Genomic DNA, 25,211 nt, shown 5'->3' on the forward strand with positions numbered 1-25,211 from the left:
GTGTGGAGCAAAGAGGACGTGAAAAATCCACTTGGTGCCCCAACGAAGTTTCGAAGTTCATCTCAAAGGGGAGATCTAGACGGTGTGGTCTTGCACGCCTCTAGGTACTGACCGTAGTGACTCTTGCAACATCCAGGTCATGAGGCAGGGACGTTTTGGTGCTGAGGCAAAATTCCTAGGGTTTGGGAAGGGTCATTAGCCTGGCCAGGTCCATTTGCTGGAATACAGGCAATTTGTGCGAGGTGAACACCATAAAACGTCAAAGAATGGGCAGCAGGAGCGTTTTGGAGGCTAACATATTCAACCCTGGGTCTTGGCTGCAGCGGCAGCAGGAGGCGCTTGCTGCTGCAGCTGTGAAAGGCAGTAAGGATGAACTTATTCTGCCGCACCAATATCTGGGGAACAAGGCTTGTACTGCGATTTCCATACACCTCTACAGTTTCAGAGGCCTACGCACCCTGGACCTTTCGGTGTGTTGTTTCTGCTTGAAGGCTTCACGCCCAATGCTACGGCTGCTTAAAATTGCAGATGCTATAAACCACATAACGGATTTCTGGTTAGGTCATAAACAAGTGTCAGTGTCTAGTGCTCTTTAAGATTGTTGACCCGGCTTTGTTTACCCGCACTGGCCACTCAGGCAGAGAGCCTTAACATCATGCTTGCCCACAAGGATACATTAGCACAAAGGAACGACAGGGCACAACCTAAAAAGCGTAGGAATGTTAAATACTTCCACAGTATTCTTTTAACTGCTGGCTAAACAGTATTGGTGGTTGGTTTGATTTTGTAGGCGAACAATATCTCTTCTGAGGGGCTCTCTCAACTACTGCCCGCCGTCCGTGGGCTGCAGCACCTTCAGCGGCTTTCGCTAGACTGGAACCCAATCACCACGGGTGCTTCTTGTATAGCGCATTGATCCTTAAATCCTTAATTCCATTAACCGGAGGCTACGTAGGAGGGCTGACCAATGCAAAATGAGGAGGATTACTCTTGCTGGAAACATATAGCGATAGATCATTCAGCGCTGTAAGGAGTAAACTTGTGTCTTCTAACCAAGGCTTCAAACGAAATCTACCTTTTCATTTGCCAGCTCTTGCAGGTGAAAATTTACTTCCCTCCTTTCGGTGCTTATGCGACACTGCTTGCTGCCTAAAGGCCTTGGAGCTGCTCTCCCTCGCGCACTGCCAGCTGGGGCCAGATACGGTTGATGACCTCATTAGCGTCGTCGAAAAAAATGGGTGCAAAAATTAGTAACACAATCTTAGATCCTGAACGGGTAACAATGTTTTCCGCTAGAGCCTTGAAAAGTGCTGGTTTCGGGAGTGGCCATCTGGTCCTTATACAATGAAGCAGAGATCAGACTGCATGTTGTCCCTGCAGCAAGCAACTGAGGAAGCTGAACTTAAGGAACAACTTTTTGGGCGAAGAATGTACTGCGCGGCTGGCCACTGCCCTCAAAGCCAACAAACATCTCACTGATCTTGACATCACCGGCAAGTCGAGTTTTGATGTAGCGCTCTACCGCGTAGCTGTTGTGGTTCAGAGATGGTCCGACGGCATTTGTTCCCTTATCTACATGCCAGACTGGCAAATAATTGAAGGGAGCTGGACATGCCGCTTTCAATTTTTCAGGAGGTTGCTGAACATATTTATTTATTTGTGCAGTCACAGAGCGGTGACACATTCGGTGTTGTGTATGTGTGGTTGACGGGGCTGGGTGGTGGCCTTTTCCAGGAAATGGCGCGAGGCCCTCAAGTCTACGTCAGATAGCTAATCGCTGCAGGGATAACAGAGCACTGTTGCAACAACTACCACACGAGGAGCACACTCTGCAGGACAGTCATCAGAATGAACAACACAGGCAAAAGCAACATGTACAGGACTGCGCATCCAAGGTTGAGGCTGAACTCAAGACCACTGAGCAAGTCGGTCATGCCTTGTGATAGCCCTGGATCTATTCCAAGACAGTAGACAGTAGGCCATGAGGCTTTAGAGCAAGAAGCTGAGGTCCTGAAGCTTTGAGGTTTCTTTGCATGTCTTATTCGCAGCAAAGCGCACCACTGCTGCAGCTTTTGGAAACGGACATAACATCTTCCGCTGGGAAACAGAGTGACATAAAAAAGGAAAATCTTTTTCTCAAACAGCGCATCTGCAAGCTCCAAAGTGCCATAGTCAAATGTCAGTTGGGTGCTCTAGTTGCTGCTAGGTTACACGTAGAGCACACGATATCGCCCGCCGGCATAAGATCTATGGTTGCAGGTTAATGCTCACATCATAAATCCTGGTTTGTGCTTCCAGCTAACTTTATGCAAGATGAGCGCCGGCACCTACTCAAGGAAAACGCGTTACTGAAAGTCTGTTATATGCATGGTAGCGACCTCTTCACTTAACCCAAGAGACAGCAAAATAAGTTGCCAACTAGCTGGCCACATCAGTGAAGCATTGCTCACCAATTCAGCTCCCTGCTCGAAAGTGGGATAATCACAAGAACCAATGGGCTTTGCGAATGCTCTTAAGCTGCAAGCATATACGGGATAGCGAGCTCTGGACTGCGGATTTCAGCAACTTTGAGGGTTTAGGGGGTGAGTTTTCGGGCTTAGCTAACCAATAGGCGCTCCACTTTGCTGCAGGGCAGTCTTGAGCAGAGGTATCAACAGCTGTGCAAGTTTCGCGTAGCAGCACGACAGCATAGGCTGCAGCTGCAGCAACAGCAACAACAGCAACAGCAGCACAAGCAGCAGCACATGGAGCTGCAGCAACAGCTTGAGGAGAACCAGACCGCACATGAAAAGCTCCTTAATGAGCTGCAAGTAAGGCCAAATGACGGGTCTAGTAGGACTGGTATATATTTCAAGTATAGTCCTGCAAACACGCTGATGCTTGCAATTACGTTAACTGGATAGCAAACTTAATGAGTCGAGTTCGAGTGCCTCGGATTTAGCTTTCTTTTCAAGACATCTTTACGTTTAACGTGGGTTGCAGGAGCGGGAACTACGGCTGCAACAGACAGAACTGAGGCTACAGCAGCACCAACAGGACAGGAAAAGAATACAAGCAACCTTAGAACAACAGCAGAGGATGGCGGAACGCCGTCAACAAGTTCTGCAGGTAGAGATTGGCAGACTGCTTGAGCAGCAACAGCATCTACAAAAGCAGCTATTAGAAGAAAAAGACAGGCAAATGCAACAGCAAGTAGGAAAGCTACAGCAGCAGCAGCAGCTACAGCAACAGCTTCAGCAACAGCAAAACCGTATTCTTGAGCTACAGCAAGAGCTCCAGCGTGAAGCGCAGCGCCGTCACCAGGAGGAGAAGGAAGCTTCAAAAGCAAGCCAAGGTCTCAAGGCTGAGTTGGAGAAGGCCAATCATCAGTAGGGTGCTCACGCTTTGTCGCGACGGGGCCTTGGGCACAGAGTCTGAGGTTTAGTGGGTGTGGCGAGGATTTCGGCTGCGAGAGTTTTGCTCAGAATGGAAGAACTACAGCAGAGGCTACACGAGCAGCGCGAGACAGGGCAGTTGCAGAAGCAGCTGCAGGAGCAGCAGGATCAATGCCTTGCTGAAGCACGGCAGGAGGCGACAGTGGCAGCGGTGGAGCTCGAGGAGCTGCGTGCTAATCAGTGCCAGCTGGTAGCGAGAGCAGCAGCAGCAGAAGCAGAACAGAAGCGTCAGAGAGAGCTCTTGGACAAGAGACAGGTCTAGTACACCCGACGATTGCCTACAAGAATAGCTTCGTTTTGTTATCACAGTCTGAGCTTCTTAGTGAACCCCTACAAAGCCTGAACGCTATGCTCCCCGAATGCCTCTGTGTGGTTCTTATATAATAGAAAAAGGCTGTTTCCCATAGTCGTTATCGCACACCTACTACGTTGGTAATCGAACTATTTTACATGGACACGTTAAGGCGTACCATAGAACCTGAGCATGATGCATAGCGAATGAGGGGCAGTTGTACCCCTCATAGACACCCCAGTAGCCGAGCGAATCGTGTCACTTCTTCGTACAGTCGGGCAGTTATTTTATCAACATGCCTGTGTATGGATGCATGCACGTACGTATTCTTTTTTTCTTGGTGACACTCCCAGCTAATGCTTTCATCAAAAGTTTCCAACCTTTATTGGAATATACGTAATGGATAGCAGCAGTTGCGATTGCTAACAAAGCTATGGTCGTTGATTATCCGGGTTTGGTGCAGAATGCGCTAGAGCTACTGCAGCAGCAATTGATGGAAGAGCAGCAGAGCCACATGAGAGCTACAGAAACTCTTAAAGATGAAGCAGCAGCAGCAGCAGCGTGTGCAGAGGAACGGCAGCACCAGCTATTGCAACAGCTTCAGCAGCAGCGGCACCAACATGAGCATCAGCAGAAACAACTGCAGGCTGCACGTGCAGAGACCGCGAAGCATGAGTCAAGCCTCAGAGCCCTTCGGGAAGCCCATATTCAAGTTAGGGATGAACTCAAGGTGCTTTGCATCTTAGATGCGAGTGGATTGACCCTGATTTCCATTCCAAAATCCATAGCCTTTTTGTTTTCTTCAGTAGTTGGGGTGTGCTACTGCCTCTCGGGTGTGCTTCGACTCCCATAGCTCTATGCGGTCTACCCACGCATACTTGCCCTGAGGTTCTTGTTGCTGCGCTTACTGCAGAAGGCTCAAAGTGAATGCCAAAGAGCTCAGGAAGAGGGAAGGCACGCAGTAGCGAAATTGCAGCGGCAGCAGCGGGAGTGGCAGCAGCAGCGGGAGGACCTTTGTATTAGGCTCCGTGGGGAAGTAGAGCACTTGCATGCAATTTTGGCAGCTGCCGACGCCCAAGAAACCCCCCTGTAGGTCCTCTAGTAGCACACCAAGTACACTTTGGCTGGAGAGCATGGCCACCTGCTAAAACATTCAGCTGCTACTTTCGCAAGTTATGACGAAACATGCGGAGCTAGATGTAGATTCTTAAAGGGATTCGCACGATCGCATATACTCATATAAAGGGATGCAAGCATATCAATACTAAGCAAAAGCATGAACAGAGCAGCTTAGATATCCCAAAACATTTGTAGGTATAGCTGTACATGGACATAGCGATAGTCATCTACTGACGATTATTGAAGGGCTGATGTAATGAGCGTCTTGCCACTTTATCGAGGAACTGTTTTACGCTATCGGAAGCCAGTGTAGAATGGAATAATGTGCAGCTAGCGTAGTAGTGGAATGCTGCCAGTCCACTGCTCTGGGATGAGCCTGCGCCGTATGCTAAAACCTCAATTGTGTGACCAGACCTCCAGGGTGTAGGGAATGCGATGGGACGCACGGGCGACTCTGGAAGCGTTCAGTGACCGAGGTTAATCACTGCTGCGGCAACAACTAGAGTGTAGTTCTTCCTAAATCGACTGTATTTTAGGAGCAGCGTGCTGCCGTTTCCCCCAAATCTGCAGAGTGCCGTACACGAAGTGGCGGGCTAGCGATAGGCATGCAGTTGAGCGCTTGTAGCATTCGAGCCACACTGAGCCCTCCCATGTTACTAGCTATCACCCTTTTGTAGCATGCAAGGCAACAAGGTGGTGCCATGCAAGCTCACGGAGAGTTGATACAGAGGAGGCACGCCCTTCGCAGCATTCGTGTGCAGTTATCAGAGCCAGCAGCAGCCTACCACACCACTCCTGCGAGAATGACAGAAGCCGGCCTGAGGGCTCTTGCGACCTGAAAGCTTAGGTGACAAATCTGTTTCTTTGGTTGGCTGAGAGCTGAGCCTGCTGGGCCGTATGCTGACCGTAAAATGCATTCTACTACAGCCACGGCCCCACCAGTGTTCCGTTACTGCATCTCCTAGAAACTAAATTGGCTCCCGATGAGTAAAGAAGCTAGCATTTGCCGCACCCTTGCTCTAGGATTCATCTCGCATCCCGACGGTGTTGACTGGCGGAATACGCGCTAAGAAGGGCCAGTCTCGAGGACTTGCATGCTTCTGCTAGATGCTCTCTGCCAATATTGGCTGAGGTGAATTTCCCTTCTGAACGCAATGCCATCACGAAGTACAGAGATAGCAATCTCGTGAGCCATTACGCAACTGTCCTTGTGTGTGGGGGTGCGCGCGTGCAGACATGGCCACCAAAAATACCGACTTCAACGCACATGTTGCCACTCAGCCGTGCCTGTGTGCGGGATCCCCTAGGTGAAGCCCTCGTCTTTATGCTAAGTCGAGTCTTTTTTGTAGCAGCTGGCGTAGCATTCATCTAAGTAACAGCTGGCTACCCCAGAGGAGCAAAATCAGTTCCCCGCGGGGGCCTCGAGGGCCCCTCCTGGGGCCTGCATGTCTCTCTGTGCGTGTGCCTCTGCGCGTGTGTCTGCGCGTATCCCTCTGCGCGTTTTTGTCTCCGTTTCGATTTAAGGCATGCGGTCGCTTTGTGGGCGTCCTCTGAAGTGGAGGCCCGCAAAGCGGCCCTCTCCGCGCCAACCCCTGTCTGTCGAATCGAGGCCACGGGGGGCCCCACACGAAAATGAGGGTGGGGGCCCCCTCTCCACTGCCCTCGCGACAGCTTTTGATTTATTTGCTCATTGCCCTCCAAGGCTTCGCCGCAACTCCGCGCAGCAGCTGCCTGCTTTTGCCGGAAGACACGGTGCACGCTCCCGTTCACGAGACTTGTCTCTGGAGGGTCGTTGGCTGCCGAGTGCCTTGCGCCCCTTGGTCCTTTGTAGCGAAACAGAGACAGACACTGGATGTCGTTAGACGCAATTCTCCCCTTTCCAGCGCCTGGGAGCGGCCTTCGGGGCCCCGAGGGGCGGGAGGCGCACCCGCCACGGGAGTACTCCGCCGTGCCAGCATCGGGGAGCCGCCGTTCCAAGGGGCCCCCTCAGGGGGCCCTCTCCAGACACCTGGACGTGGGCCCTTTCATGGATACGAGGAAACGCCCTGTCGAGAGCGCCAGGGCACCCCCGCCCTTTCGCTCTGCAGGCGTGTGGTGGCTGCTGCAACCTCTGCAGTTGCAGGTGCAGCACCAGCAGCGAAGCATGCACTAGCGGCCAGCACAAAAGCAGCGCTGCGCTTTGCAGCCTCGCGCTCTCATCTCGCTCTTTCAGCTGTGCGAGCTGCTGCAGCGGCGGCACCCCATCAGGTAATGGGGTTCCTCCGCCGGAGGGCTCATTGCAGGTCCAATGTTGCCACCAAGCAGCGAGCCATTGGTCTCTCCAGGTTAGTCTGCGTTGCATCTGCAAATCCAAGGATGTTTGCCACTGCAGACAGTCCCTGCTCCCCTTCGGCTCCCTCTCGCCGCTGCACTGGGGCTGGCAGCTGATGCTGATGTTGCTGCGAGCTTATGCTGCTGACGCTGCTGCTGCTGCTGATGCTGGTGCTGGTGCTAATGCAGGCTTCTCAGGGAACTAGGCTCCACGCTGTCGTTGCGGCTGCTGGTCCCTGCCGCTGCACTTTCTCTCCTCGTTGGCGGAGCCTCATTCGCGCGCTCGTACATGTTAGGCCAGGTTTTTGACTTCGCCGCTGCTCTAGCTCAGCGGGGGGAAGTTTTGGGGGGAGGTTCCCTCCTGCAGGGGGAGTCGGATATGCTGCTTGTCAAGGGAAGCCTCCCGAGGCTGTCGAAGCCAAATAGGGCGCTGCTGATGCTGGTGCTAAGAACTGCCGTAGCAGCGGCTGTGGAGGTTGTTGGAGCTGTGACAAGGGTACGCTGTCACGGCGCGGCGTCTGCAGTTGCGTCTGTCTGTTCTTCTGGCTTTTCTTCGGTTCTTTTCCCATCCTTGATTCTTTCCACCCTGTTTTTCTCGTAGCCTCTCCTTCACCGACCTTTGTTCCTCTGCTTTACCAGACACAGCTTTTAGCGCTTGCGCTTGCCCACAGGATGCCCTCTTCACGTGCGCCCGTTGGCGATTGGTGGTGGCTATGCAGAAGCGGTTATTTGCCTCTCTTCTGCGGTAGGGCCTGTCCTTCCCACTCGCTCTGAGTGCTGCTCTTTGGTAGCTTGCGTTGACACGTGTACATTCCAACGTGCGTTTCCATCAAAGGGCACGCGTGTGCAGAATAGTGCAAGCGCAGGGGCAACACTTGCCTCTTTTCACGAGGGAAGCAGTCCGCACACACTCGCAGGCTTCTCTAGACGTGAATGTGGCCTTGAGCCATTCGCAAAGACTTTCTGTGCGGTGCCTTGTTCAGTCAAGAGGCGGCTTTCTTCGATGGGCATTCCACCGGGACCTTGGCTAGCCGCATCGTTAATGACACCGAAGATATGCAGGTGAGCGACGCGCGATAGCCTCTAGCTGAAGGTTCTTGACTTTCGAGGCTGGGCACATCGCCAAGCCATGTATAGCTGTGCAACCCAAACCCTAATCCCGCGCTACACACACATGCTCGACCCTTGCTTCAGTTTTTCGTACAGTCTTCCTGAATTCGCCAGGGAGCGGTGTGCCTGTGCAAGGGGCCTCAGCAGGGCATCCCCATGAGGAGACGCATCTGCGGGCATCACAGTAGACAGCGAACCCCCACTGAGCCGAGGGAAGAAAGCAGAAATTCGTAATTTGCATTCTTTCCAAGGGCCTATTCACGCTGTGCCTGTTCGGACGGTTTGCTGCAGCAAGTTGTGACAAGCGGCGCGCAGAGGCTTCTCTCTGCTCTACTGAACATCTCCGCGGGAGGACTCCTGATGTTTACATTGTCTCCGCAAATGGCTGCCCTCGGAATGCTCGCGGTCCCTTGCGTCTTGCTAGGCACAGGGGGCGCAGCCAAAGCCATCGGCATCCTAGGTGCGTCAGCACAAGAGCTCCAAGCCTTGAAAGCTTGGGTTCCAAGGCGAACCTTGAGCCTGAGACGTAAAGTCTACAACTCGCGCCGTATAGGGTTTAACTGCCACTTGCTCGACTGCGCCGCTTTTTGCATCAGAAGCCCTTGATCCACAAGCCCATACCGATGGCAGCCCTCCAATAAGCGGCTACGTGTTTTTTGGGGGACCTGTCTGTGTGACCTCTCTGGCTCCGAATGCTCACCATCTAGGGTGTATAAGCCTAGAATTGTACGACGGAGCTTGGCTTAGCCTGGTATTTGTACGACTCTGGGGTTATAGTCTACGGTTCGGAGTCTGCTTCGGCATGTTCGCCATCTGAGTGCATTTACAACTCCATCTGCACGGAAAGTGCATGCATGTGCTCCTTTTTATGGCGCACACATGAATCGGAGTGTGTTTATCCGCATGCAGGCTTGCTGCAAAATGACCTTCTCGCGGATATTTCTGCGATCGCCACCGAGGTCCTCGCCAACGTACATACTGTCAAGGCAAACGCTGCGGAGGATATTGAACTCAAGGTCAGCCGTGGGAAGCCGATAGGGACAGAGCCTTTTGCGCAGCTTCATGCGCGCGGACGCTTGTGTGCATGTGTACATACTCGCGCTGACCTGGTATCGCAGGCAGCCTGACACTTGAAGACCACGACTCTGCGCACCCGCGTGAAATGCCATTTCAAAGCCAGACAACTACAAGTCCCGTCTCTCTGTTTGCCCCTAGTGCACCTGCCCAAGCAAGTTGCTGCCGTTTGGGTTTTGCAGCGATACAGCGCGTGCCAAGATGCGTCTATGCGAGTACTGCGCGAGAGCGTCATCGCCGAATCGTTTTTTAAGCAAACGAAGCAGCTGCTCCTGTTGGCCACTGACTTGGGGTTGCTTGCTTTTGGTATGGTCCGCACTGTTTGTCGATTCGTCGAAGACTCCCTTGCATACGGACTGCCAAAGGGTCGCAATGCAGGGGCAACTTGGGGGCGTGCTAGGCCCCATAGGTGTCCTTGGAAGGCGGCGATGACGGAGGAAGCTCTGGGAACGCTGGCTTGCCTACAGCGCATTGCCAAGGGCCATCCCCTTTTGTGCTGCTTGTTGGCTGCGCAGGGATGTCGTCGGTGGTGCAGGGCCGCTTGACAATCGGTCGCTTCATGTCCTTCAGGAGTTACATGCGAAAGTTCTACTTGGGGCTTGACGCCCTGACGGACATATACAAAGACCTACAGTACTCCTTGATGGCCTCTGAACGCTACTTCGAGTTCGTGGACAGACGGCCCACAGTTGCAGCCGCAACGAGGACCGCTCTGGGGACGATTGGTTCTCAGGCAACCCCCTCAGAAGGCCCTAGGGGCCTTGCTGAGAAGCTGGGCCCTGCCCTTGTGGAATTCAAAGACGTATCCTTTGCTTACGCCCCCGTTAACAACGCAGCGGAAGAGTCGCTGGCTTCTGATGAGCTCCGCAGCCCTTTGGTAAATGTTGATTTCGCGACGCAGTGACGAATCTGCTCGTGGTGCTAGTTCTAGGGGGGTTGCTGCAGCGCACGTCTTCGTAGACACCGTAGCGCCTGCCTTCTTGTGGCTCTCGGTGCTGTTGGAGCCGCTGTTGCTAGTGTTTTCGGTGCTGGTGTTGCTGTTGCTGCCGCCATTCGGTTGACTGTGGCTGCTGCGGTCGTTTCTGCTGGTGGGTGCGTTGCTGTGTTGTCGCTGTTGCTGCTTCCATCGAACTGCTACCGCGAATCAGAACGCCGTTGCTGATGCAGATTCTGAAGAATTTCTCGCTCCGGGTTCCACCGGGAGAGGTGTTGGCCCTTGTGGGCACATCAGGCGCTGGCAAATCGACAGTCGTGAAATTGGCGCAACGCTTCTACGATCCACAGGTCCGACTTTAACGCATGCAGAAGCTACAGAAGGGTTTTTAGCGCTTCAGCCTTTCCAGTCGCAGGCTCGAGAGGAGCCGCAGTTGTTAGGGCCGAGCCGCTGCGCGCGCACAAATGTTCTCTTGCAAGCAGAGCCGCGACCAGCCACCGAGTCACCAGCACGGTGTGAATCCCTGCGCATGCGCCTGCAGAGCGGGGCAGTGCTCATGGATGGACTGGATTTGCGGTCAGTGGACATGAAGGCCCTGCGGCAAGCCGTGGCATACGTTGAGCAGGAACCTCTGCTCTTCAAGCGGAGTGTCGCGGACAACATCGCCTACGGCCTTAGGCCCCTAGAAGACACCAGCGACGCCTGGATTCGAAAGCGCGAAAGGGCATACGTTCTTGAGCAGCAGCGACAGCGACATGACGGGCAAATGCAGCAGCACGGGGAAACGGAGGAGGATGCGTATGAGGCGGAGTTGGAACGAACCCTGCGCCACCCTGAGGCTGCAGGATGGCCCTCGGGGCTGCTGCAGCGTGTTCTAGCTGCAGCAGTATCCGCAAATGCACTTCCATTTATTAGGCAGCTACCCGATGGTTTGTTCACCCTTTGCGGCGAAGGGGCAGTCAGACTATCGGGAGGACAAAAGCAGAGGATTGCGGTCGCCAGGTACTATATGACACTCGCCAATTGGCTAGACTTCTTAGACGAGCTACTTAGCTGCACACGCAAACAAGCGGGAAAGGTGCTCAGACAGCGAGCCCTCAAGTTAAGCAGGGACTGCGAAGGCCGGCTAACTGGCTGGCAAGGTGTGCGAAGCTGGCTAAGAAGCGAACTGGCCAGCGTGGTGAGGGGTAGAAGGATTGCTGGCTAGTTGACACTGTGGGAGGGCTACGAGCTCTTGATCGCAGGAGGCTTTGGCGAGGCATCTGCAAGGAAGGTGCGCAGAAGCTGTGAGTTGAGGCCTAGAGTTATTGTTTGAGCTGCTGATTGCAGGGCCGTGCTACGGAACCCACGTTTGTTGATTTTGGATGAGGCTTCGAGCTGCCTGGACGCCGACAGCGAGGCGGCGCTGGCAGAGACTCTGAAGCGACTGAAAGGCAAAACCACGGTCATCACTATCGCTCACAAACCCTCGGTAAGGGTACAGATGAGGCTTAGGGGTGCAGGGTATTGTTCGGTCTTCTGGACCTTGGCTGCAAAGTCGAGGATTGCGAATATGTAGGAAGGGGGCGCTATGGCTTGTGCCTGGCGTAGTTGGATCCGCCTGTTCGTTTCGTTTTTCTTAGGGTTGGTGGTGCGTTTTTTTTTCTGCCGCCTTCGCGTCTCAGAGCTTCAGGCAGGTGGACAGGGTGGCATTCATTGAGGATGGACGCATTGCAGAGGAGGGGACTCCAGCGGAGCTGCTGAGCAACAAGCGCTCAAAGTATGCAGAGCTGGTCGGGGGCACATACACCCCTAACGTAGCCGCTAAATCGAATGACTCAATGCAGGCGGTGCCGTGACTGAGTGCAGTTACTAATGGAGGAAGCCCGGTGCCTTTCGTTTGCCTCGAAGCAGCGCATAGTATCAGCAGTTCTGAGGCTCGCCTTTGTTCCAGGGGTGTATCTAAGCTCGTCACCCAGGACCGCCACACAACTGCCGATACACGAGGGGCTAGGGGTGCTGCTGCTCAACTATCGGGAGACGCCGTTTTTCTTTTCCACAGGACAGAGGCAAAAACGCCTGATATATTTATGTGTATAGGTTTCAAGCTGAAGTTTTCTTGAAGACAATAGCAAACAGATTACACGAACCTTTGCACGAAATGAGAATCTCATCACGAATAAGCGCTGCCATCGCCTGTGCGCCGGCCCGCAGAATTCAGACTCTAAAGAAGCAATAAAACTTCTGGCGTGTGCAGCGTCATGAACCCCCATAGTCGCTCATGGGCACTGTGACGGACGGCTCACCAGATATGTCTTTGCAGCACATCAGTAGCCCTTTCCTACAGGAAATAGGATAGGATACATTGAGAGCTAAGTCATTCAATAAATTTTGCGTATTTGTTGACAAGCACTGAAATGTGAAGGGTATTGGAAAAGCAGTCTCGTCAACGTTAAGCTGGTACACAATGGGAGTGCTGCACGTGCTGAACTGCACGGCCACCGAGTTAGCAATGAAAGCAGCACTGAAGGCAAGTAATTATGGATCTAAGCTAAGCTCCCCACAGGAGTGGTGGTATGCCCGGCCGATCCATTGTACTTCAGTGTCACAAGAGCAGCCGAACTCTACCAGCGCGAACTGAGTTCCTCGAGCCAGTGTATTGCCAGCAGCCACCCAGAACGCCAGTATCGGCCTGTAATCCCCGTTTGTTAGCGTTTTGAATTAAGCAGTCGGCTAAAAGCAGTAAAGCAGGTTGCTGATTGGGGGTCAAGCGGTCACCAGAAGGGACTCTCATGGACCCGAAGACGCAGAGCCTCCCGAATTGTCGAACCATGAGGAGATTATTCAAGGCGTCTTGTGCCCAATAAATCTTGCGTTCCACAAGGCGGACATTGAATTCCAGCAACAAAAAGAACCACCCCTCGCGCCGCTGCTATAACAGCCTTGGTTCTCGGGTGGGGTTAGTGGTACACGACGGCAACGGGAGCTGGCCCCCTGCATAGGGCTCTGTTGCAGCCCCCTCTCCAGCTCCTAACGCAAGAAGCAACAAATACTGCAGTGAGCGAGAACTTAAGGTGTTAAGGGCCACACACGTAAGAGAAGACCACGATTTTTCTCAGCTGCAGGGTTCCCTCACCCCCGGAGGCCCCTTCGCAGATATCCTGGGAAGCTGCCCTCTGCCCTCCTCCAACCCTGAAGTTAATGCTCCCGCTTGATGCCTGCCGTGTCGTGGTCAGGTTCTTCTGCGTCTTCGTACTGGCGTCCTTCGGAGGCGCTCGCGTAGCTTTTAGAGGTCGCCTTGCGCCTCTGCAGGGGCCTCGTTGCTGCTGCCTTGGGGGCCCTCTTGAGAGCCCGAGCCTCGCACAGCCACCCCCGTGTCTGCTGAGGATGAGCAGGAAGCGGCAGTCGACTCTCAGCGACTTCTTCGCCGCAGTCAAGGCGCCGCGCACCGTGGGCGTGGAAGTCTCGCCCAACGGAGGAGCCCCCAAGAAGCTCACGCAGTGCGCGGCAGGGGTGCCAGCGGAAATAACTGTTGACAGCAGCGACGGGGAGAACCAGAATCCGACGCCTGTGGCTGCCAAGGCGTCGACGGAGACTGCAGAGCAGCGGCAGCAGCAGGACGGCGGCCAAAAGGCGGAGCAGCAGCACACCACTCGCCAGGAGGAGGAGCAGCGACAGCAAGAGCAACGAATTGCGGATCGAGCTGCTTCTGCTGCTGCCAGCGGTGGAGCAGATGGTGATGCAGGTATTGCTTGTGCTGTTGCGGTGAAAATAGCCGGGATTCCACAGGCAGCAGCTGCAGCGCCCGAAGGCGCTGCGTCGACACAAGCCAGGCAAGCAGCTCGAACAGGATCAGCAGCAGCCGCAGCAGGGCCCCTTGCTGCCATCAAGAGCTCCACCGGTGGTGTCGTCTGCCCCACAGGGCAGTTCGTCTCCTTCGATGCGGCGGAGAAGATGTGGAGGGAAGCCATGGGGGACAGCTGGTACTCGTGAACCTCGAACCCTGAGCACCGAAACGGAGAAAAAACTGCATGCATGCATGCATGCTGTTGCTGCTGGCGTTGTTGAGTGCTCTTCGTGCGGCATGGGCCCCTCAAAGGGCCAATGATGCGAAGGCAAATGCAGCTGCCTGCCGCCATGCAGTCCACGACTTGCGTGTGGCAACGGCATCTTGCTGCCCCGTGCGGTGCCTCTCAATCGTGTGCGCAGGTATGAAGCTCTCAAGGAGGAGCTAGCGCTTCCATATATGCAGAAGTGCTTGCAGCTCGTCGCAGCTGAGAGACGCAGATCGCCGGGGAGCATCTTCCCTCCCGAGGACCTCGTGTTTAACGCGTTTAGGGCGACGCCGTGGGTTTTTACTTCTCGCTTTTCCCCTCTTTCGTTCTCCTTCTGTCTGTCTTCCTCCACGCAACCGCCTTTTCCCTGTGCTCCATCCTTCGCCTCACTTTTGCGTGATTCCAGTGGGTCCTTGTTTGGGGGGCACCTGCCGTTTCTGTCCGAAAGAGTCTCTTTAACACACGCCTCCTGGTGTGTGAGACTTCTCTCTCTATATATCGCTCCCTCTTGAGCCTTCCTTGTCCACCCTTGTCTCTGCGAGGCGGAGCTTCCTTCTTGCTAGGCGCTTGTCTCGAGCAGTCCCCTAAGGGCTTGCAGCGCGCCACACCCTCCCCCTCTGCGAGACCAACCCTTCGCGAACTGCTGTTTTGTCTCTCCCTCCCCGCGGCAAAGCATCTGGCCGTCGTGTCTCGCCGTGCAAAGGCAGCTGCCCTTGCTGCCGCTGCCTCGGCTGCCACACACAGCTGCTCCTGTCACCCGATGAAGGGCTGTTTCGTTGCAGGCTGGAGAAGGTCAGAGTCGTCATTGTTGGACAGGACCCCTATCACCAGCCTGGCCAGGCCATGGCAAGTCGAGCAGCTCCACACCGAGTGCTCAAAGTTGCTGCTTCACGGGATTTTTCTCCCTTCCCATGCGCACAAAGCCGCCTTGGCGGCTAGGCAAGAGGCTCTTGCCTAGCGGCTCCGCGTTTCTTCGCGCAGCAGTGCCCCTCAGCTGCCTTTCCCCTCTCTGCGTCGCTAGACCTGTTCTCGTGCTCCTCGCCGGCTTGCCAAGCTCCCATCCTGCTTCTGACGGCCAGCCGCCAGCGCGCTCTGCGATCGCTTTTTGTGCCTGTGCTCACCACTGCGCGCTCTGCTTCATGGCTGAGGCTGGTTTCGGAAGCTAGCCAACCTCGAAGTTCTCTCCTGCCAGCGAAGACTCGGAAAAAAAAGCCCCTCTTGATGTACCGCTGCGCAGTGTGCTGTCCTTCTCCTCAGGGATTGTGCTTTTCTGTCGCCCGTGGCGTGCGCCCCCCCCCAAGCCTCCTCAATATTTTCAAGGAGATCGGTGAGTCTCTTCTCGCGCGCTTGGCCCTTTGCTCGCAGTTTCTCGATCTGCTTTTCAGGCAGCAGCGGCGGCAGCCGACGCGGCGGAGGCAGCAGAACAGCCCTAGGCCCTGCCGAGAAACAAGCGACTGCGCCTTTCCATGCACTCCTCGTCCTCCCTAGGTAGTGCCGCTGCCTCGCGGGGATCCTTTTGTCGCGGTGAAAAAATGTCTCCTCCTGGTCTTGCGCCTCGCTGCTGTCTGCTGCTGCAGACTCCAGCCTGCCGGGGTCTTCGAGCTTGCCGCTGCCGCACGGCGATCTCACTTCCTGGGCGTCTCAGGGTGTTTTTCTGCTCAACGCGATCCTCACCGTCCGCAGAGACACGCCAATGGCTCACAAGGATTTTGTACGTCGCATTTGCACTGGCCTTGTGCGCGCCAGACAGCTCCTGGACGGGGAGAGCGGCCCTCAGTCCCCGAGAGCGCCGCTGCTGGCAGCGTTTAGTCTCGGCTAGCCTCGCGCGCGAACCGCGCAGAGCACCGTTCAAACACGTAGCTCGGCGTAAAGCACCACCGGACGTCCCTTCACGCCGGGTAGCGTGTAGCTACACTGTCGTCGGAGTGCAACGTAATCGCCGCCATGCGGCAGTTACACTTCCCCGGCACTGCACTGAACGCACTCGTCGGGGCCAGGGAAGGCAAGGCGCCCCTCGGTGCACTTCCTCTGCAAGCCTTCCTAAGGGCCCTTTATTGAGCCTCCTGCTCTGTTGAGAGCAGCTACTATGCGAGGCATCAGGGATCAGACAGAGCTGTCAGTGCTCGGGCAATAGCCTCCCTGCGCGCTTGTGCGCTGCCTTGTGTGCAGGGATGGGAAAGGTTTACAGACAAAGTGCTGTCGGTGGTCAATTCAAGACTTTCGGGGGTCATCTTTCTTCTCTGGGGTAGCACAGCGGATAGACACCTGCCCTCGATTTGTACCTCCCTCTGCTGGTCTCTAGGGAACGATCTAATCCCGGTGTCTCTGTCTCGGTCGCGTGTAAAATGAGGCATTCTCTCGCACGCGCACTTTCTGCCCGCATCACTATAGAGAGTTCCTGTCTCTGTGTGCCTCTCTGAACGCGTGTATTCGGGGCCTGGCGCGATAGCTTCTTACACTTGGTGCGCGTGGGTAGGGAGTTCGCTGCAGAAAGCAGGACCATCGCCAGCCATGCATGCATGCCACGCGGGTGTACCCCATGAACATGGCTTACACTGTGAAGAGACCTACACTGATACGCATGCAGGAAGCTCCTGCGTTCCCCCACGTGAGTCTCTCTTTTCTTGTGCCGTTGGCTTTGCCAGGAAAAGCCGCCCAAAAAAAATCGGCGGGGGTCTCTCCCTCTCGGCACTCCCTGCTAAAGGCTGGGCACCCCTCCCCCCTCGCCGTTCGCTTCTTCGCAGGTATGTCTCTCTCTGCCCTTCCCTTCTCCCCAGCCTGCCATCTTCTTTCGTTGTGTCGCTGTCTTTGCTTCCGTGGCCCCCGACGTGCAATTCCACCCTAATGGGCGTAGCCGCTCTCCAAACTGTCGGCTTTGGATATCTGCCCCCCTCGATCCCTACTTTGAAATCTCGCTGTCACACATCCTCGTTCTCAGAAAGGTAGGGGAAAAAACAAATGGCGTAGGAGGCAGCTTTGCCCGTCTCCTCAGGCTGCGGCCACTTTGCAAAGTGCAACGAACTGCTCGTGAAAATGGGCAAGGAGCCCATCGACTTCAAGCTCAAGCCGTAGGCTGGAAACGCGAGCTCCGGGTGTCTGTGCGGCACACACAGCGAGTCGCTGGCGAAGGGTCACGGCAGCGGGGCGGGAGAATTTCTCATCGCCATTCCCTTTGTCGTACAAACGGCAATGCGCCTTTTTTACACGAGGCTGTGTCGAGCCGATCTTGATACCTTCTTTCTTTATTGCTGTGAGTCCGGGCCGGCAAAAGCCTCTCACGAGCATGTGCAAGGGCAATACTACTGCTGCCACTCTGCGACGCAGGCGCGTTCGAGTGCGTGCGAAGCTAGCTACGTGCTCCTATGGACCAGAAAGACGTAAACGCGCAGTCTAATAAGTTCTCTAGTAGCTTAAATGCGGCGGCTAGCCGCCCGATTCCCCAGGTAGTCAAGTGTCTACGTCTACTGAGCAAGGCTGTTTATCGTCGATACACTCTAGACGCATCGCAGACGCAAATCTGTTTTTTCTAAAATTATCATTTAATTCATTATGTCTCTCTTCTGGCGGCGTCTTCTGTGGGCCTCCCTCCTCTGAGGATAGCTGGATCCGCCTGGGGAGGTACTTCAACCCAGCGGAGGCGCTCCATGGACCACTGCAGCAGTCGAGGGTTTCCCGCTGTGTAAATATATATTGTGGGCAGGAGGAACATCAAGGAAACAAAGAACACATTGAATCGACGCTCTGCTTTGCCTGCAGCTGTCAAGCGACCATAGCCACTTCTAAAAAAAGAAGCACGGAAGCCTGACAGCCTCAGCATTGCCGCTACTCCTGTTGTTGCCTCTACCACTGTGGGTGTTGATGCTATTAGGGAGATATCGATTGGCCTAAATCTCTACGAGATGGTCAATTTTCCGCTGCTGCTCGCGACCACACTGGGGGTGCTCCTGCAAGGCCTGCTTGTGCGGATGTGCCTGCTCGCGCTGCTGTTTGTGCTTGTGGACGTTGCTGTTCCAGCGTTTGTGGATGCTGCACCTTTTAATACCTTACTCGTTGCAAAAGCTGCAGCGGCTTCTGAGATGGGTGCCGCTGCGGCTGGTTTGCTGTTCGCTGGCGCCTCCACTGCAACGGCGGGTCAGTGGTGGGGGTATTCGTGTTCGCGTGGGTGGAGGGGTTTTAGGGGTGCACACATACCGGATGGCAGGAATTGCACAGAGTTCCGGAGCAAAACAGCCTTGAAATGGGATATTAGAAATTCATAGTATCGAGCAGACGGGTGCACAGACGGGAGCAGCGCCAGTTCACACCGCGCCAGTAGAAGGGAAGAAGTCGGGCTCAGCAGCTCCCAAAGTCTAGGATTATTTAGATTCTCGGAATTAGAGTTTCCTTCCTTTCTCTTCATACGAAAACTGCAGGATACGAAGGTAGTTTTCCTGCCGATAATGCCATCATCATGCCTGTGCTCCACTGCTGCAGCTGCTGCTGCTGTTAGAGGTACCAGGGCCAGCTGCGGCGCTGCGTCGCTCTCGCAGCTGGAGGAGCGGCAGCAGAGGCAGATTCCAGCAGCAGCAGCACGACGCAGTCCTGTAGAAAACTAGTGATTGTGACATTTCTTTTGTTTGGAGGAGATAGCGCGCTTCTGTGCCTTCTTCCGTCTGTCGCCTTTTTTTTGAAAGACAACATGAGTCCGGCAGTAGCCAGCAACAGGCAGCAGCACCCCTGCTGCGCGCAGGGGCAGCTCTCTATGGGGTCTCAGCTGCAGCAACAGCATTAGCAACCAGCAGCAGAAACAGGTGGAGTTTTAGCGGGAGCACCTGCAGCGGGGGAAGCTGCACTTGTCATGGTAGTGGCTGCATCTTAAGCACTTGCAGCAGCTGCCGTAACCGCGGCACCTGAAACAACTCCCCGCTCTCACCCCATGTACTTTATTCTATATGGCAACTGCAGGCAATGCCAGCTTGCGGCTCCTAAGCAGCAGCACCGCAGCAACAACACCAGCCTCAGCCTCAGCACCCCCGACCGCATCTGCAGCAGGAGCAGCAGCGGCAGCATTCCTAGCATCAGCTGTTGCAGCGGCAGCGAAAACAAAACCAATTTTATGCGCAAGGATGGTTACCGCCTTAGTTGCTCCAGGGATACCAGCGGCAGCAGCCACGACGGCACCAGTAGCAGCTGCGGGGGCAGGAGGAGGAGGAGCAGCAGCAGCAACGGCTGCCGTTTCTCCTCCCGCGCTGCTGCTGCGGCAGCAGGCTGCATCCCCTCTGCCACCCCTTTCTTCGCTTCGCCTTGTTCACACCAACAGCAGCGACAGCAGCAGCAGCGACAGCAGCAGCAGCACCAGCACTGAGAGCAGCAGCGACGGATACGAGTCGCCACCTACCGCTGGTCTTGAAACTACACCAGCAGTGACAGGACCAGTGCAAGTGCCTCCATCCTTTCGTGGATGTGGTATTGGCGGCAGCACTAGCCACAGCAGCAGCAGCAGCCACAGCAGCAGCAGCAGCAGGTACCGCGTGGCTTCTGCCTCCGCTGCGGCTGCTGTTCGCACCAGCCAGCGGCGACTCCGAGGCAGTGAACTCCCGTGCGAGAGCAACAGTTCGGACCTTACTGCAGCAGCGGCAGCAGCACAGTTGCAGCAGTTTGCTGCTGCCTGGTGGGCTTTGCCCTCTGTGGACACCCTCTGCAGCAGCAGCAGCAGCAGCACAGCGATCTGCTCGTCTCTGGATGCAGCAGTGGCGGAAGCACTTTTTCCTCCGGATCCACCCGTCCCGCTACAGCCGCTTCTTCTGTCTGCAGAGCAGCAGATTCAGCAGCAGCAGATTCAGCCGCAGGACGAGCAGGTGCAGCAGCAGGTAGACGCCGCAGTTGCTCGCGAGCTGCAGCATACGCTGCCAGGAATGTACAGGCAGCGCCTGAAGCAGTTGCACGCTCTCGCGCTGTTGCAGCCAGAGCTGTACAGACACTGCAGGGGACTGTGTGCAGCCACGGAAGTCTACAAGGCGAGTCTTGCACTTCTACAGCAGCTTTTTGACAGGCCGCAGCAACAGCAGCAGCTCCACCAGCCAGTGGCAAGTAGCGAAGCAGCGAGTGCTGCCTCTGCTGTCAGTGCAGCAGCAGGGGAGGCAACGCGCGCAGGAGAAGCGGCCGAGGAGGAGGAAGCCACACGAGCGACGGCTCAGCCTCAACAGTCCTCGCCATCCTGCGGCAGTGCTGTCTCAGAAACGGCGGCAGCAGCGACGGCGCCAGCACCTCTTTCTCCTTCAGCGGCTGCAGTATCGCCTGCGCCCAGCAGGCAAGAAATGAGGAAAGCTCTGTTGCAACTGCGGCAGTGGCAGTCAGGACTGGTCGGGGAACTGATGAGGGGTGTCAGGGAGTACATCGGCCCCTTGGCAGGCGGATGGGGAGCCGCAAACGTCGGCTTGGGGGGTCCAGACACCACGCAGCCGACGAGGAAGCAGCAGGCAGCGCTGCTGGCTGTGTGTGACAAGTTTCTGGAGACGTTTTTCTGCGGGCGCGTCGCAGCAGAGATTCTCAGGGAGAGGTGTATTGGAGCTCTCGAAGGCTGTACGCTGTCGCGGGGTGTTTTGTTGACGTGCATCACGACGGGGGTTGTGTGTTTCTTGCAGCTGGTGGGGGCAGGCGACGGTCTACTTTTTCGAGTTTCACTGGCTTTATGCGCGTTTTCGTTCGCTGTTGGTTTCTCGGGGGGAAGGAAAGGAAATGCGCCCTTGCGCCGCATTTTGACGACGCGCGTTCTCGCATCTGCAAGACCAGGGGAGGTGTTGTTTCTGTTGTTGCGCTGCAGGGAACCCATCGGGTGCTGCTCTGCAGCAGTGTGCACTTGACTCTTTGGTAGTTCGCGCTGCGGCGAATGCTCAGCGCATGGCACTCACCAGTCTGGGCTGTGCTCCCGCCATCCGAGTTTATGTCTCTTCCATATGCTGCTGCATTCGCAACGGCGCGAGTGGAGCTGCTGACGGCAGCAAGCAGAACGCAGTCAAGGAAGCGTCTTCTGCGACTCCGGAGGGCAGTCTTCTGCAGACTGCCACTGGCAGCAGCGGCGGCAACAGTGGTGGGAGCGTTCGTACAGCCGAGGGGGGGGCCCCCGTCTTTGGCAGCGACGCTTTCAGGAGTTTCAGCGGTGCATGCAGGTGCAGCAGCAGCGGCTGCAGCGCCTGCACGGGCACGGGGAGCAGCTGGAGCAGCAAGTTTGCGGTGGACAAGAGAATCGTCGTTCGCTGTGCGCCTGCCTACACGTACAGCGGCTGCTTCGAGCTCATAAAGAACGCCATCGAAGCCACAGTGCGCCGGCAGCAGCAGCGCGAGCGCCAGCAGAGCGGCCAGCAACAACAGCAAGACCAACAGCAGCAACACGCTCATCAAGAGTGGGATTCTATGCCTGTGCGGCAGTCCAAGTGTATCTACAGTTTGCCGTCGCTTTACGATGGTCCTGATGCACCCCGCGCACAGGACCAGCAGCAAGAGCAGCAACGGGAGGGGAAGGAGCAGTGCTCCTCTATGCTGCCGGTGGATATACACCTCATTTTTGCGGCCGAGTCGGGTGTCGTCGTCAAAGTGCGCCGCGCTGCATGCACTGGCTGCTGCTGCCTCTGCTGGGGCTGTTGTTCGCTGTCATCGGCTCACGGCTGCGGTGCTTGCATCGTGCATGCGCACGCATGTTCGTGCGGTTTGCTGCTGCTGCTGCAGGTTAGCGACAGCGGCGAAGGCCTGTGCTTGACGGAGCAGCAGCTTGCCTGGCGCTTCCTGTACAGCACGAGAACGATAACGAGCGAGAAGTTGATGAAGGCGCAACCAGGTAGCTTCCTGCTGCAGAAGCAGTCGTTGCGCCGTTAAGTCTTACGAGCTGTCAGTCTTGCAGTGCGGCCCTGCGTCCAGAGCTGCGGCTCTTTGCCTGAGCTCCTTTTAAGTGGATTTTCGAGAGTCTCTCTCGTGGCACCTGTGGCTGTTGCGGTTGCTGCTGCTGCTGCAGGCGCCGCATTGTTCTCGGGTTGGGGTGTTGGGCTACCCTTGACGCGCATTTATGCTAGAGCTCTCGGGGGAGATGCGTTCATGGAGTCGAGGGTTGGGTAAGTTCGCTGAGTATGCCAGTCCAGCTTTTGACGCTGCTGCGACTCGTTGCTTGGGCGCGTTTAGGGCAGAGGTGTGGTTGTTGTTGCGTTTGAGGCGCCTGCTCGCTCGCTCGCGAGCAGGCGCCTCAAACGCAACAACAACCACACCTCTGGCTTTCTGCGGGATCTTAGCGGCGAGCCTCTGCAGCCAGCTTTTGCCATCTTTGGAAGCAGCAACGGCCCCCCTCCCCGCTCCCCTCGCACAGCCTTCTTTCATGTGCACCACTAGTGCTGCTCGTTGCGGTCCGCCCTTCGCAGACACGGCACGCGTTCGTATTTGTACATACCGGATATCAGTCCAAGCGCTTGCACGGCCATGCCGCAAACTTCGTCTGCCGCAGCGGTCTCGCCGTTGCGCTGTTGCGACCCTCTTTTTTACGGAGCTGAGCAGCAGCAGCAGCAGCAGCAGCAGCAGCAGCAGCAGCATGAGCAGGGCCGCCTACAACGGCAGTAGGGGCAGCAGCTTGCGTGTTTGACGATGAGAACCTTGTGGAGAAAGAGTAGCGGATCAGTCTTGGTAGCTGGCGAACAACTGTACATCTTTCAGCTGCCCACGCTAGAGACGGGTTTACCGTTGTGATGCGCAAAGGCGCAGTTACAGTAGAAACTTTATTGGGCAGTGTCATGCCATTGTGCAGCAACAATTTTTCTAGTGCCATGCAACGAGCAACATCGCCGCAGCAGCTAGACATAGCACAACTCCGCATGAAAAAAGCATTTTTGAGGCCAGGCACACTGCTGTAGTGTACTTTCTTTATCCACAGTCCTTGCAATATGCAACGTCTTCCCGCTATTTTTAAGACGCGAGGCCCTCTGCAGGAGCAGGGATACAATTTGCTGCCGTCGCAGCGGTGGTGGCAGTGACGAGTGAACGACGTTTTTTCACACATGCCTTGCCCTGGAAAAATCCTGACTGCGTGGCTCTCGTTGCAGTTGCAGGATACGAGGCAACAGCCGCGACAGCAGTGCTGCCGCTGCCACGAGGCAGCAGCGGCTCTCGACGATTGCCGCCTGTTCGAAGCCAAAATTTTGCGGTGCTTGTTCTGCCAAACATCTGCAGCCGTGGCAGCTGCTGGGAGGGAGGCAGGGAAGCGGGCAGGCTGCTGCTGCTGGCGCTCCGCCGTGTCTGTGTGTGGGTAGACGACACCAGCTGCGTAGCGAGCAGAGTTGCGAGAAGGGAACAGCACAGCACACGCCCCCTTTCCCCCTTGGACTGTGCGCGTGTTGCTGCTGCAGCGGGGAGTGTAGGAAGCTGTGCTAGAAGCGGCGATCTGCTGCTGCTGCAGACGTAGGCCGCAGCGCGGCGAGCAGTTTGACTGTGGATTCTGCCGCTGCTGCTGCTGGGAGTGTTGCTTTCGCCGCTGTAGCAAATTGGTGCTGCTGACGCAGCAGCAGCTGCTGCTGGACTGAAGGCGGCTGCTGCTGCTGGCGTGGAGAGAGAGGCGTTGTGGTGGGGGAGGCTGCACCCGGAGGTGTGGGAGCTGTGTCTGCTGCTGCTGCTGCATGCTGCTGGGGTGCAGTCGCGTAGCGGTCTAGGTACAGCTGTAACTGTCGAGACGTCAGTTCCTTGTTTAAGCGCGCGTTCACTGCAGCACAGTCAAGCGCTGCTGCCACCACCTTTAAGGGGCTGCCTGCATGCGACGGGAAGGCAGCCTGCCCCCCCTCTTGCCATGCGGCAACTGCCGCTCCACAGAAAAGCAACTGGTGGCAAGTCCAGGAGAAAGGGGCAAGAAGGATCTGCTAGGCGCAGAGCAGTCGGCTGCAGTAGCAGAGACGCACGCGAAAAAACTCACTCTCTTTGGAGGCTTCCAGCTCGGCCTGCAGCCGCTGTACTTGGGTTGCTAGTGTCTGGCACTCTGCATGCAGCTGCTGCTGTTGGCGTTGCTGGTTCTGGTGCTGCAGCTCGAGCTGCTGCTGCTGCTGATCTCGTTGCTGCTGCGTTTCTTCCAACTCCTTGAGCCTCGCCTGAGCTGCCTCCTTAGCCTGCAACAGCAGCGACAAAGGGAGAGCAGCATGTGCATGCGACCCCGAGAGGCATGCGGGAAGGAAGGCACTCGCATTTTCCGGAAGACTTACTGTTGCTGCTGCTGCAGCGTCTGCGGCGTTTTGTTTAGCCTTGGCCTTGCTGCTGCGGACTGATTGCTGCAGCTTGGCTACAACGGAGTTTCCCTGAAGACAGTCGCCCGCAGCACTGAGGGAGTAGCATTGGCTGCTGCTGCTGCTGCAGCCAATGCGCAAGAAAGCAGCTGCCTCGCACAGAATGGAGAGCAGCAAGGTCGCAAAAATTCGAGGAAACGAAGCACCACCCGCTAGGTGAGGCGAAGAAGCGCTAAGCTGGCTAGCATTCTTTGATTGAGGTGCTCTTCTCGTGCGCGTCTGCGCTTGTTTGTTTGTCTGCTTGTCTGTCTGCCTTGCCGCTGCTACCCCCGCAAGCATGCGGCAACAGAGGTGATGCATGCAAAGAGAGAGCCAGCCACCCAGCCTGCCGACCTTCTCGAGCTCTTTCACCAGGTGCTCCACCTCCGCAGATCGATGCGTCAACTCCGCTGTGCGCTGCTGCAGCTCCTGCTGCAGCAGCTGCTGCTGAGTAGTGCTCTCCTGCTCCCGCTGTTCGGCAAGCCTCGCTGCCGCTACTGCGGCGTCCAGCTGCTGCTGCAGACTTTTGTTTTCTTGTTGCAGCTGCTGCAGCTGCTGAACTTGCTGCAGGTGCACCTGCTGCAGCTGGCGTGCCTCTTTCTTTGCTGCTGCCTCTGCCGTAGCAGCAGCAGCGGCAGCAGT

General features: G+C 56.1%; 4 protein-coding genes across 4 annotated transcripts; all 4 read left to right on the forward strand.

Moving 5' to 3' along the window:
• Nucleotides 1-266: 266 nt before the first annotated feature.
• Nucleotides 267-4,819, forward strand: LOC34621698 (putative mediator of RNA polymerase II transcription subunit 26). Its single transcript, XM_026337756.1, has 12 exons — nt 267-470; nt 791-893; nt 1,058-1,238; nt 1,381-1,493; nt 1,735-1,925; nt 2,145-2,259; nt 2,299-2,354; nt 2,631-2,810; nt 3,268-3,368; nt 3,465-3,690; nt 4,190-4,456; nt 4,640-4,819. The coding sequence occupies exons 1-12, from the start codon at nt 267-269 to the stop codon at nt 4,817-4,819; spliced, it is 1,917 nt and encodes a 638-aa protein (XP_026193541.1).
• A 2,550-nt stretch (nt 4,820-7,369) lies between these two features.
• LOC34621697 (ATP-binding cassette sub-family B member 8, mitochondrial) lies at nt 7,370-12,491 on the forward strand. Its single transcript, XM_026337757.1, has 12 exons — nt 7,370-7,651; nt 7,827-7,900; nt 8,139-8,217; nt 8,557-8,725; nt 9,175-9,281; nt 9,522-9,645; nt 9,855-10,216; nt 10,507-10,623; nt 10,815-11,275; nt 11,603-11,744; nt 11,938-12,107; nt 12,353-12,491. Exons 1-12 carry the CDS (start codon nt 7,445-7,447, stop codon nt 12,489-12,491), a joined length of 2,151 nt encoding a protein of 716 aa, XP_026193542.1. The 5' UTR covers nt 7,370-7,444.
• Nucleotides 12,492-13,639: 1,148 nt separating this feature from the next.
• Nucleotides 13,640-17,379, forward strand: LOC34621696 (uracil-DNA glycosylase). Its single transcript, XM_026337758.1, has 9 exons — nt 13,640-13,849; nt 13,925-14,235; nt 14,462-14,599; nt 15,090-15,153; nt 15,565-15,634; nt 15,885-16,018; nt 16,477-16,552; nt 16,953-17,051; nt 17,300-17,379. The coding sequence occupies exons 1-9, from the start codon at nt 13,640-13,642 to the stop codon at nt 17,377-17,379; spliced, it is 1,182 nt and encodes a 393-aa protein (XP_026193543.1).
• A 2,033-nt stretch (nt 17,380-19,412) lies between these two features.
• LOC34624325 lies at nt 19,413-24,177 on the forward strand. Its single transcript, XM_026337760.1, has 10 exons — nt 19,413-20,414; nt 20,493-20,868; nt 21,110-21,455; nt 21,510-21,879; nt 22,012-22,120; nt 22,247-22,391; nt 22,692-22,847; nt 22,955-23,158; nt 23,242-23,380; nt 24,010-24,177. Exons 1-10 carry the CDS (start codon nt 19,413-19,415, stop codon nt 24,175-24,177), a joined length of 3,015 nt encoding a protein of 1,004 aa, XP_026193545.1.
• Nucleotides 24,178-25,211: the final 1,034 nt, after the last annotated feature.

Source organism: Cyclospora cayetanensis, unplaced genomic scaffold (genome assembly GCF_002999335.1).
Source record: "Cyclospora cayetanensis isolate NF1_C8 unplaced genomic scaffold, CcayRef3 CcayRef3_contig_20, whole genome shotgun sequence".
In the NCBI taxonomy this organism is placed as follows: domain Eukaryota; phylum Apicomplexa; class Conoidasida; order Eucoccidiorida; family Eimeriidae; genus Cyclospora; species Cyclospora cayetanensis.

Excerpts from the sequence above, each read along its gene's own strand:
- LOC34621698 (XM_026337756.1), top strand. The coding sequence starts at position 267 with ATGGGCAGCAGGAGCGTTTTGGAGGCTAACATATTCAACCCTGGGTCT. Across the intron at positions 1,239-1,380 it reads AGCGTCGTCGAAAAAAATGG|CAAGCAACTGAGGAAGCTGA; the intron begins GTGCAAAAATTA and ends TTGTCCCTGCAG. Across the intron at positions 2,260-2,298 it reads CATAAGATCTATGGTTGCAG|CTAACTTTATGCAAGATGAG; the intron begins GTTAATGCTCAC and ends TTGTGCTTCCAG.
- LOC34621697 (XM_026337757.1), top strand. The coding sequence starts at position 7,445 with ATGTTAGGCCAGGTTTTTGACTTCGCCGCTGCTCTAGCTCAGCGGGGG. Across the intron at positions 8,218-8,556 it reads ATGACACCGAAGATATGCAG|CAAGTTGTGACAAGCGGCGC; the intron begins GTGAGCGACGCG and ends GGTTTGCTGCAG. Across the intron at positions 9,646-9,854 it reads CTTGGGGTTGCTTGCTTTTG|GGATGTCGTCGGTGGTGCAG; the intron begins GTATGGTCCGCA and ends TTGGCTGCGCAG.
- LOC34621696 (XM_026337758.1), top strand. The coding sequence starts at position 13,640 with ATGAGCAGGAAGCGGCAGTCGACTCTCAGCGACTTCTTCGCCGCAGTC. Across the intron at positions 16,019-16,476 it reads CAATGGCTCACAAGGATTTT|GGATGGGAAAGGTTTACAGA; the intron begins GTACGTCGCATT and ends CCTTGTGTGCAG. Across the intron at positions 16,553-16,952 it reads GGTCATCTTTCTTCTCTGGG|GAAAAGCCGCCCAAAAAAAA; the intron begins GTAGCACAGCGG and ends TGGCTTTGCCAG.
- LOC34624325 (XM_026337760.1), top strand. The coding sequence starts at position 19,413 with ATGGTTACCGCCTTAGTTGCTCCAGGGATACCAGCGGCAGCAGCCACG. Across the intron at positions 20,415-20,492 it reads CTGCCTCTGCTGTCAGTGCA|TCCTCGCCATCCTGCGGCAG; the intron begins GCAGCAGGGGAG and ends CAGCCTCAACAG. Across the intron at positions 23,159-23,241 it reads ATGAAAAAAGCATTTTTGAG|GCCCTCTGCAGGAGCAGGGA; the intron begins GCCAGGCACACT and ends TTAAGACGCGAG.